General features: G+C 45.8%; 1 protein-coding gene across 1 annotated transcript in view; it reads left to right on the top strand.

Annotated features, from left to right (window-relative positions):
* The window catches only part of tex2l (testis expressed 2, like), a 100449-nt gene extending 91400 nt beyond the window's left edge, over positions 1 to 9049 (top strand). Inside the window, exons 11-12 of the mRNA XM_080206074.1 lie at positions 6137 to 6257; positions 8181 to 9049. Coding sequence (XP_080062200.1) covers positions 6137 to 6257; positions 8181 to 8318 — 259 coding nt within the window. The 3' untranslated portion in view covers positions 8319 to 9049. The remainder of the gene's footprint in view (positions 1 to 6136; positions 6258 to 8180) is intronic.
* Positions 9050 to 12562: the final 3513 nt, after the last annotated feature.

The following is a 12562-nucleotide window of genomic DNA, read 5'->3' as shown; positions in this document are numbered from 1 at the left end:
GATTCTAACACCTCAGCCAAGGGGTAAGGTTGAGAAGGCAGGCCTACGGGAATTGAACCCACACTGTTGACGTCGCTCCACATCATGAACCAGCTGACCAGCCAACGGAGCTAAACCCACAGCGGCAGTAAGGGGTGATATGGGTTCATAACCAGTTGTGTCATCTTGGAACCACCTCGACCCCCAGAGCACCCACTGAACCTAGTCACAGGCTGGCCCAAGTGAATGAGAAAACCATCTTCACATCCCTGTTATAAGTCCTCAGTTTTACTGGGCTTCAAAATGTAAACTATTAAACACCTTAAAATCCCTACACTGTAGAAGGAGGCCATTTGGCCCATTGAGTCTGTACTGACTCCCCCAAACAGCATCCCCCCCAGGCCCAGCCCGGCTCTCTCCCCATGACCCCATGCGTTTTCCTTGGCTAATCCATCTCACCGACACATCTTTGGACACCAAGGGGCCATTTAGCATGGCCAATCCATGTGACAGGAAACCGGAGCACCTGGAGGAAACCCACGCAGACATGGGGAGAACTTGCAGACTCCACACAGTCAATGACCCAAGGCTGGAATCAAACCCAGGTATCTGGTGCTGTGAGGCAGCAGTGCTAACCCCTGCACCACTGTGCCCGCCCCCCTGTGAAATTTTGGCAGTGGTGAAATTTGAACCCAGGCTCCAATGAGACCAGAGCCTAAATCCAGCGCCTCAGACGTACCAGCACACTACCACTTTCCACCTTTAATGGGAAGTGAATGTGACTGTACGAGCTGCAGCACCAGTTGCTCTGCCTCCAGTCACTGCGTGCAGTCAAGTGGAATGAGTGAAATAAATTGAAATGTACTGACCTTGCAAACGAGTAAAGCACCAAACAGACTTCAAAGCGTAGTGCCCACATTTATCACTCCATCGGCAGCTTAAAAAAGCAACCATCAGACCTGCATCTGGAGAGAAGGACAGCTTCAGAAAGGGAAACAATCAGTCAAATTAAAATATCAGGGTCATTAAATTGGAAGAAATTACACTTAAAAAAGAAATTCAATTTAAATTCTCTTCCGACACCTCGTGGTGCACTAAGGCAGACTTTTGTCTGTTTCCTCTGTTTCCATAACTATTAATCTCAGAACAGGTCTGTTGCCTGGGGGGCTGATAGCGCCCACTCCACATCAAGTGTGGCTGACCAGGAGTCTCTCCCGCTCTCCCCACCAGCCACTGGCGTGTTTGGAAGGATTTTACAGGCTGACACTCAACCTGTTTGGTCACGTTATGGAGGCATCTACCTTGGCCATCTCGGCCTGGGGTGGGATTCGAACCCAGAGCTTCTGATTCAGAGGCAGGGACACGACCCTGTTCGCTAAAGACTTCCTAAAAAAATTATAAGGAGCTTCAACTTATTTTCAAGTTAGTCTGAATTTGTGCAACTTTCTTAATTATTAGGGTGGCACGGTAACAGCGGTTAGCACTGCTGCTTGACAGCTCCAGGGTCCTGGGTTCAATTCCCGGCTCGGGTCACCGTCTGTGTCGAGTTTGCACATTCTCCTCGTGTCTGTGTGGGTTTCTTCCGGGTGCTCCGGTTTCCTCCCATAGTCCAAAGATGTGTGGGTTAGGTTGATTGGCCATGCTAAAATTGTCCCTTAGTGTCCTGGGATGTGTAGGTTAGAGGGATTAGTGGGTAAATATGCAGGGATATGGGGGTAGGGCCTGGGTGGGATTGTGGTCAGTGCAGACTTGATGGGCCGAAGGGCCTCTTTCTGCACTGTAGGGTTCCATGATTATAAAATGTACATTGCCATTTCCATATGAATAGAGTATAGCCATTCACACAAGTAGCTGGCAAAATCTTTGTTTCTCTTCCAAATATTCATGCTCGCAGGTAACTTCATTGGCACCAACCCACTCTAATGATCCAAGTTCCTTCTGAATATTTCTTATTCGTGTTCAAAGTGAAATATTACATTTCCTGTGAATCATACCTTAATCATATGTTAGTAAATGAGATAGCTTGTCACCAGGCAAGCAATTATCACAATCTTCTTTAATATTCATCTTCGGGCTGTGGGTGTTGGTAGCAAGAACAGCAATTATTGCACATCCATCCCCCTCTCTGCTCTGGAGAAGTTAAACCCCCCTTCACAAACTTCAGCACTTCGAGACGTAAGGCCCACCACCACCTTCGCAAGGGTAACCAGGAATGGCCAATAAATGTTGGCTTTGTTAAAAATGCCCAAATCCTAAAAATGGATGGATTAAGCTGTACGTTAAAGATCACACAGCCCACTAACTAGATCATGGTGAGATAGCTGCTCTGCCACATACCAAACCCTGAGCCAGAATCAGGTTGTCCACGAATATTTTAGCACCAGGTTCCCCACAAACATCATGGGCGGGATTTTACAGCCTCACTCCACCCAAGACTGGAAAATCCCATCCGAGGTCAACAGACCTTCCCATTGTCTGCCCCTCGCCCGCTCCAAGTCCCATGTTGGGTGGGGGAGTAGAATTCCAGCAGTTAACAGGAGAGAGGTGACGTGGTGGCACAGTGGTTAGCACTGCTGCCTCAGCACCTGGGACCCGAGTTCAATTCCGGCCTCGGGTGACTGTCTGTGCTGAGTCTGCACATTCCCCCCATGCCTGCGTGAGTTTCCTCCGGGTGCTCCATCTTCCTCCCACAGTCCAAAAGACATGCAGGTTAGGTGGTTTGGCTATGCTAAATTGATCCTGGTGTTGGGGGATTAGCAGGGTAAACGTCGGCTAATGAGAATAGGGCCTGGTGGGATTGTGATTGGTGCAGATTCAATGGGCTTCATGGCCTCCTTCTGCACTGTAGTGATTCTATGATTCTATCCAGCCATACTCCAGCCCTGAATCGAGCAGCACCCGGACTCAGCTATCCCAAGCCAACCAGTGACCCGCGGCTCTAGGGTATCATTACTTTTAGGCTGGCTTCTGATTAAAGGTGTTCAGTCATAATCCCACAGATGGTAGCTTCATGGCATTGGCTCCTCAGACAAGCACAGACACTAAAGGTCTGAACCTGAGGTTGCTCTCTTACTGAGCAGGATTATTATTGCAACAACACATATCATCAGTAGGGTAAAACAAACCTGTCTCTCACGCTGGTCTAACCGTTATCTGGATTTCTCCAATGGAAACATGCCACCTTATGGAATTTATTCATCAGATTTATTACAAGAAATAAAATTATACAGAGTCAACAATGAATCAGTTCAGGACACAACAAGAATAAGTGGTCAGATCTTTCCATCTATTCATGCCAGCAGGATCTTCCAGTCCTGCCAGTGATGAACCCCCACTGCAGATTTCCCAGCAGCAAGGGATGCAGTCAGCGGGAAACAACAGTGGGACCAGAAGATCTGCAATGGTGGGCTGCCTCTGCCACCACAAAAAATCCTGCCCAACATTTATAAATATTTAGTTCAAGACAATAGAAATCCTGAGCAGCTCTTCTCTTTCATAGGCTCTGGGTGTGAATGCAAGCCCAATATTTGTTGCCCAGGAGCTAAGGTTTGCTGGGCCATTTCAGAGGGCAGTTAAGGGTCAGTCACATTGCTGTGGCTCTGAAGTCACATGTAGGCCAGACCATGTAAGGATGGCAGATTTCCTTCCTTTCCCTAAAGGGTATTAATGAACCAGATTTTCTTTTCACAACAGCTGATAAAAGCTTCACGGTCACCAATACAGATAACTAGCTTTAAAATTCCAGATTCCAGATCATTTCCTGGTTTCGAGAATGATGTACTCTTTAGCTTAGGAGACTTGCTTTCCTGCCTCTTACTCCACTGACCTGCCTCTCTGCTGATAGTTTCTGTGAGAGCTGCTTCCTCTCTGGTACCTGGTTCCAACAGCTTCTGGGTCTAGCTTAAAACTAGACTTAAAATGTTGCCCTTAGTTGCTAAGCAACAGCCCAATCTTCATTTAAAGTCCAATCACAATGCAGTTCAAAATGAAACCAAAACCCCCATCTGTGCAACAGCTTTGTTCAACAAGAATCTACCTAAATGTTTAATCCTTTCACGGTTAACATTCCAATCATCAGAGAGTGTTTGGCAATTACCTTGTTAAGAGAATTGCTGGTTAAACATGTGACATTGATTGTACTAGAACGACAGACAACTGGAACAGATGGGTCTCAGTGCTTCCTGTGGGTTCGTAGCAGTGAGGAAGTGTCTGACAATAAAACAGCTTTGAACCTGAAGACCAGTCTGGAGTGATTCTTCCACCACAGCTGCTTTACTATAACATTGAGAGCTCACAACTCCAAAAACACAAATTAAGCTTCAATTTATACCTTATTTTTAAATACTCAAAAATATAAATATAAATTACTTAAAAACATAGATTTCTCAAAGTTGCTACTTTTTGTTGCAGTTTCTTTTGCTGTAACGTTCTCCCTCTCACTTACAATGAAGGGTCCATGACTTAAACGTTTACAGATGCACCATAGAAAGCATTCTCTCTGGTTGTATCACAGCTTGGTATGGCTCCTGCTCTGCCCAAGGCTGCAAGAAGCTACAAAGGGTCGTGAACGAAGACCAGTCCATCACCCAAACCAGCCTCCCATCTATTGTCCCATCCTGTCTACACTTCCTGCTGCCTCGGCAAAGCAGCCAGCGTAATTAAGGGCCCCATGCACCCCGGACATTCTCTTCTCCATCTTCTTCTGTCGGGGAAAAAGATGCGAAAGTCTGAGGTCATGTATCAACTGACTTGAGAACAGCTTCTTCCCTGCTGCCATCAGACTTTTGAATGGACCTTCCTCATATGAAGTTGCTCTTTCTCTCCATCTGAACACTACATTCTGCATTCTCTCCTTTCCTTCTCTATGAATGGTACGCTTTGTCTGTTTAGCATGCAAGAAACAAAATTTTTCACTGTATACTAACACATCTGACAATAATAAAACAAACTGTTTTTCTCCTGACAGATGCTGACAGGACGTATTCAGTATTTCCAGTTTCCTCTGTTCTTGTTATTTAAAACTATCTCTGTTGAAAGTTAAACACAAGGAGGATCCACAAACCACATTTACAGATCTGAATGCTGGAGCTATGTATATTTTTACTGCTGCTTCCTAACCCATCCTTTAAATTTTGGTCCATTATAAACATTGCACAGGTTTCCATTCTGTAATATCAATATAGCAGGATATAACAGACCGGTCACTTTGACACAATACAGAGTGGATAATAGGGTCAGTGAACTGCACACAACTGTCTCTGGTCCTCCAGTCAAATTGAGCCAGGGCCCTTATTGCATAATAACAATGTTGCAAGTTTTGGTTGTGAGTTTGGAAGTGAAGTTCTGAAGTCACTTTTTTAAAGTTTTTTTAAAGTTACTGCAAAAATCCCCCAGTCGCCACAGCACCTGTTCGGGTACACTGAGGGAGAATTTAACATGGCCAATGCGCCTAACCAGCGTGTATTTCGGACTGTGGGAGGAAACCGGAGCACCTGGTGAAAACCCACGCAGGCACGGGGAGAATGTGCAGACTCCGCTCAGACAGTAGCCCAAGCTGGGAATCAAACCTGGGTCCCTGGTGATGTGAGGCAGCAGTGCCTACCGCTTACTAAAAGTGAACCTGCTTATTCTTCAAACGGTGCAATCCTTTCAGTCAAGGAATTGGAACAGTGATAATATGCAGCGAAGACAGATAATTAATTTTACCCCACAGATCGGGAATGAAAGATCCACTCATAATAAGAGTTGTATTTTCCTGAGAAATGACACAGCTTGGTCTAAGAGCTAGAGCAAAATATAAGCATTTGAGAATTAGCTGTTTATCTGTCTGTGAGTTATTAGGGGACGTTTCACTGTTGAAGGACAAATATGTTTCCATAGCTTTTATTAGTAATGAAAGAACATTATAAAAATATTTGAGGTTGAACATGACTATCTTTGTGTGGGCAATTAGCCTAAAACAAGTGGGTCTCATGGCCCCGTCACAGTGGGGATGGGCTGGAAAATGCAGCAAGCCGTTTGAAAGACTGTTAATTCCAGCAGGTCTGGAAAATTTCCCCCACGGCGGGAGTAACATTCCGCCCAAGAATGCCGGAACAGACTGGCTAACCTAACGGGAGAGAAGGCTGTGAGTACTGTGTGTGTTTTCCACCATTAGGTACAGCTTCCGGACTCCTCCCCGACTCGAATTTAAGGTGCGACCCAAGCTGGGTGAGCGGGAAGTCACTTTCACGCACGTGACTGAGTGGATCGAGAAGAAATTGCAGCATGAGTTCCAGGTAGGCAGGTCTCGCAAAGCACTTCAGGGAGCTGACATGGTAACAATCATTGAAAGTCATTTCGTCATTCGAATTTAGCAGCAAGAAGGAGTCTGGATTCAGTCCGTAACATTGGTGGCATTTCACTGAAAATATAATCGATTTAATTCTAATTCTTTGCTCTTTCTCCAAACTCCTTAATTACCTGTTCCTTTATCTACCTACTTCCCTTTCAAATTCATTCTCCTGCTTCTGGTACAGTTTGGTCAGTGTGCCATCCGCAGTGAGAAAATAAACCTTCTCCTAACTGCTGAACTTTGCTCTTTAGATGAAGATGTTCAAGTTTTACCCTTTCTATTGGTTGACATGTAGATACTGAAAGTCGTAGGTTGTCCCTCGATTCAAGGATTGTGGGCTTCTGCCTGCCGAGGGTGGGGCGGGGGGGTTGATTTTCCACTCCCCCTGCAGCAGGTATCACAATGGCAGAGGCCACCATTGGTAGACGGAGGGATCTTCTGATCCTACCATTGCCAATGGGCTTTCCCGTCATAAGCATCCCCCTCTTTAGACTTTGGACTTGGACAGCACAGTAGCACAGTGGTTACCACTGCTGCTTTACAGCTCCAGGGTCCTGGGTTCGATTCCCGGCTCAGGTCACTGTCTGTGTGGAGTTTGCACATTCTCCTCGTGTCTGCGTGGGTTTGCTCTGCTTTCCTCCCACAGTCCAAAGATGTGCGGGTTAGGTTGATTGGCCATGCTAAGAAATTGCCCCTTAGTGACCAGGGACGTGTAGGTTAGAGGGATTAGTGGGTATAATGTGTAGGGATATGGGGGTAGGGCCTGGGTGGGATTGTGTTCAGTGCAGACTCGATGGGCTGAAGGGCCTCTTTCTGCACCATGGGGTTCTATCTATCTCACTGCTAGGAAACAGGACAAAGGGATTGGAAGATTCTGCCGGTTGGCGGGAACCAGCCAGGGTCTTCATGTGACTGAACCCACAGATCTTGGGTGCATGGGATAGGATTTCCCATGTTGTAGTGGGACCCAGAGCACAAGATTCACTTGTTAAAACCCAGGCCAGAAACTCCAAGATGTTTTGTGAAGTTAGCCTAGTCCCTAAGTTCTACATTTGATTTTGACATTAGGGTGAGCATAAGGTGTTCCATTTCAGGTATGACTCAAGTGACCCATTAGGAAGCTTTTGTAAAACGAAGAGAATTTAACAAAAAGATTTGACGTTTACCAATTACAAGAGGTAAACGTGACACAGTATAAACCTTTACAGCTAGCTATCTATGTTGTTCCAAGTTAAACACCGTCCCACAGCTATTCACCCTTCTTTAGACTTGCCACAGAAACAAGAATGCTCACATGACACTAGATCTTAAGCTTTTTAACACCTGCTGTGAATTGGTCCAATCCTGGAACTTTCCTAAAAGCCTTGAGAGAATGAGAGATAGAGAAAGAAAGAGACAGACACACCACATGCTTCTAGCAGCAGCTGACACTGGGGAGGTGATGCCATAGTGGTATTACTGCTGGACTATTAATCCAGAAACTCAGCTAATGTTCTGTGGACCCGGGTTCAAATCCCGCCATGGCGCATGGTGAAAATTGAATTCAATAAAACATTTTTGGAATTAAGAATCTATTGATGACCATAAAACCATTGTCGACTATCTGGTAAAAACCCATCTGGTTCACCTAATTTCCATCTGTATAAAACATGACTTTGTCCTTCTCACAATATTCCCGCACCTCCCTCCCCAGTGCCAAACTTACCCAAGCCAACAGGAGTGGAAAATCTTGGCTGTAGACTAGGATGAACCAAAGACATTCCACTGACTGAGATACTTCACTACGGTGTTGTGTGGTAATAGGTGCGTACCACAAATTAAAGTTTGTGTTCTGTGAATCTAACCCAGCGACCATTTTCAATTGCAGAAAGTTTTTGTGATGCCCAACATGGATGACATCTATATTCCCATCATGCACTCTGGCCTCGACAAACCGGACCAGCCCAAGCAATCTCTGGGGGAAGTCACTGCCGAAGCCTCCTTCGATTCCACGGACAGACTCTAAGGACCGGGTCTTGGAAGTAGCAGGAATGTTTCAGGAAAGGTGATTTTATTTTTCTACTGACGTCTGCCAAGAAAATTCTCTTTTCTGTTTGTTTCCCCACTCCTTTCAAAGCAAGGAGGACCAAATCTGACTGAACTGGCTCCTTTTTTTGAACATCCGCCACCTTTGGTACAGTCTTTATGTATATGTGAGTGGCTGTCCCACAGGTAATATTCAGAATGTATCGTGAGGCACTTGCAGGATGCCAGCTGATCTCAGAAGACTTCCACTGTGTATTTTCCTACGTCTCCCTTTCTCCTCCCTCTGCTCCTGACGGTGGTGATTTGCACGGAGCTTCGGTTGCCATGGCTACCAGGGACCCTACACCACGACTTATCTCAGGTGTCCATTTTGCACGTGTCATGCCGAGTTCTGACCTGAAAGAAAGATACTGGAAATCTGAAATAAAAACGAGAAGTGTCAGAAATACTCAGCAGGTCTGGCAGCATTGAGCGTTATTAGTCCTTTGACAGGTTATCTGCCACATAGAAACCCCTACAGCACAGAAAGAGGCCATTCGGCCCATCGAGTCTGCATCGAACACAATCCCACCCAGGCCCTACCCCCATATCCCTTCATATTTACCCACTAATCCCTCTAACCTACGCATCTCAGAACAATAAGGGCAATTTTAACATGGCCAGTCAACCTAACCCACACATCTTTGGACTGTGGGAGGAAACCCACGCAGACACGAGGAGAATGTGCAAACTCCACACAGAGCCGGGAATCGAACCCAGGTCCCTGGAGCTGTGAAGCAGCAGTGCTAACCACTGTGCCACCTGACAATGATAACTAGCCTTCAAAGGTACTTCTTCTGTTGTAAAGTATTTTGCGATGCAGTGAATATGTGAAAACATAAGAACATAAGAAATAGGAGCAGGAGTAGGCCATCTAGCCCTTCGAGCCTGCCCCGCCATTCAATAAGATCACGGCTGATCTGAAGTGGCTCAGTTCCACTTTCCCGCTTTCTCCCCATAACCCTTAATCCCCTTGCCTACAAAAAACCTATCTACCCGTGTCCTAAATATATTTAACGAGGTAGCCTCCACCACTTCAACAGGCAGAGAATTCCAGAGATTCACCACCCTTTGAGTGAAGAAGTTCCTCCTCAACTCTGTTCTAAACTGCTCCCCCCCTTATCTTGAGGCTGTGCCCTCTAGTCCTACTGTCCTTTCTGAGCGGGAAGAATCTCTCCACCTCTATCCTATCCATCCCATTCATCATCTTATATGTCTCTATAAGATCCCCCCTCATCCTTCTAAACTCCAATGAGTACAGACCCAGTCTATTCAGTCTCTCTTCATAGTCCAACCCCCTCATCTCCGGTATCAGCCTCGTGAACCTCCTCTGCACTCCCTCCAAGGCCAAAATATCCTTGCGCAAGTGCAGCGACCAAAACTGCACACAGTACTCCAGCTGCGGCCTCACCAGTGCCCTGTACAGTTGCAGCAAGACCTCCCTGCTTTTATATTCTATCCCCCTCGCTATAAAGGCCAACATCCCATTCGCCTTCTTGATCACCTGCTGCACCTGGGTTTTTGCGACTCGTGCACAAGGACCCCCAGGTCCCTCTGCACCGTAGCATGCTGCAGCTTTTCACCTTTTAAATAATAATCCCTCCTACTATTATTCCCGCCAAAGTGGATAACCTCACACTTGCTAACATTATACTCCATCTGCCAGGTCCTCGCCCACTCGCTCAGCCTATCTAGATCCCTCTGCAGACTTTCCACACCCTCCGCGCAATTTGCTTTTCCACTTATCTTCGTGTCATCAGCAAATTTCGACACCCTCCACTCAAGGAATTGCGAAGATTTTTTTTTCTCTTCTGAATTTAACCGTGAAGATTTTCATAACTTCTGCATCCACCCACGCCCACACACACACCCAAAGTGCCCAGCAGAGAGGTGACAGGATGCCAACCGCCCCTCAGTTAGTCATCCTTCCTTGTCTCAGAGGTCACCATCCAACAATTGATGCCAATGGTTGATGTTTGTGGTTTGCACAGACTCGACTTGCTTCTCCATCCATGGGGGTGTTTTAAAATGTGCTGAAGGGACAGGAAGGAGTGACGATTGCCACTTAAAATCTATCAATTAATGTGCAATTTTTAATAATTTAGTGCTAAACTTGTAGATCTCGGAAGGGGTATTTTTTGATACAATGACCATCCTTCCCCAGAACAAAACTAAACCAAAAATAAACTCTCCCTTGTCCAGTTCCTTACGCTGTAACTCCCTGTGCCTTGTTTCTGACGGGTGGGATGAATTTACCCACTTCTGCTGCCGAGTTGTGATTTTAAACTGCCTGGGTTCTGCAGGCCTATGAATTGGACTGTGAGTGAGGCTCAGTGTGTGGCCTACCTGGTTTTAATGGACAACAGTGGGGAAATCCAGGAAGGGAGCAGTGAATGGTCAAGTTGTCTTGAGGCCATTGACTGGACCCAAAGTCATGTAGGAATGAGGCAGGATAGGGCTTCTGGGGGCAGTGTAATAAGCTCAGTTTTAACCTTCCCTCTGTGGAATCAAGAGGATTATGAGTACTCCTGTGAGTCTCACAGACCTCCGCTCTGTGGGCTTGGCAAGGCCCACACCCTGTCCTACCTCTGTCCACTCAACCTTCACATCTCACCGTGCTCCACACTTTCCACATCGTGTGCTTGCTCCCGAACACACTACCTCCCCCATTTCAGCACTTGTGTTGACTCAGAGACTGTTAATGGTACGCTAATTGCATTATTAAGTTTAAGAACACATGGGTAGAGGACCTTTATTGATGATGTACCTCGAGTACATATAAAGAGAAACTTGGCCTTCCGTGAATGGTGAGCTCTGCAGGGGCTGGCATGTATTATTGCCCCCAGGAATGATATTTTTGTTTGATTCTGGAAGTTCCCTTTGATGTTTTAATATCTTAGTTACAGTGCCCCACCAGGGACTGTCACCCCTCTCGTTTTGGATTAATTAATTTATTTAATATTAAGAATAAGTGAAACTTTATTTATTAGTGTCACAAGTAGGCTTACGTTAACACTGCAAAGAAGTTACTGTGAAAATCCCCGAGTCGCCACGCTCTGGCGCTGCTCGGGTACACGAAGGGAGAATTTAGCATGGCCGATCCACCTAACCTGCACGTCTTTTGGACTGCGGGAGGAAACCGGAGCACCCGGAGGAAACCCACACAGATACGGGGAGAACGTGCAGACTCCGCACAGACAGTGACCCATGCCAGGAATTGAACCCAGGTCCCTGGTGATGTGAAGCAGCAGGGCTAAGCACTGTGCCACCAATAAGGGGCTGTCAACACCGCCCCCTCCCCCCAGTTTAATTTATTGGAAATTAGTTTTACTTTAAGAGGAATAAAGGCATACACTCCATCGGGGATGTCACACTTTTTCAAATAGTTTATTTCATTGTTAATTGGTTATATCCAGTGGGGCGGGGGCTGTGCTGTATCCTCATCTCCAGGAATATATTCTAATTTAGTTTAAGTTTCTGCTTGATGTTTTGTTTTAGTGTCCCACCAAGGACTATCGATTATCACGCCTTCTCTAATTTGTTTAATTCACTGATTATTATCTTCTCAAAAGGAATAGAGATGGGTCTACACTCCTGGGAGTGACACTTTGATTTGATTTTGTAAGTTTCCTTTGCAGCTTCAATTATTTTGTTACCAGTCACCCCCTCTCATTTTAATTTGTTTTGGTTTATCAAAAAGAATATAAAGAAAATCTTGGCCTTACATGCTCAGTGGGCACCACAGAGGCTGGGATGCATCATCGCCCCAGGGGGTGATATTTTGATTTTATTTTGTAAGCTTCCTTTCGAAATTCTGATTTTCCTTTTTTGTTATGATGCCCCAACAGTGTCTTTCACCCCCTCCCATTAATTTGATATGGTGGCACAGTGGCTAGCATTACTGCTTCACAGTATCAGGAACGCAGGTTCAATTCCTGCCTTGGGTGACTGTCTATGTGGAGTCTGCACATTCTCCCCATGTCTGCATGGGTTTCCTCCTAAAATTCTCTTTCAGTGTACCCGAACAGGTGCCGGAGTGTGGCAACTAGGGGATTTTCACACTAACTTCATTGCAGTGTTAACGTAAGCCTACTTGTGACACCAATAAATAAACTTTATTTATTGATTTTTGTTTTATTAATATAGCAAGACTATAAATCACGAGGGGTATAGTTTTAGAGTAAG

This window comes from Carcharhinus amblyrhynchos, chromosome 18 (assembly GCF_965287045.1).
Source record: "Carcharhinus amblyrhynchos chromosome 18, sCarAmb.v2.hapA, whole genome shotgun sequence".
Lineage (NCBI taxonomy): Eukaryota > Metazoa > Chordata > Chondrichthyes > Carcharhiniformes > Carcharhinidae > Carcharhinus > Carcharhinus amblyrhynchos.
This window is presented reverse-complemented; position numbering and strand designations above follow the sequence as displayed.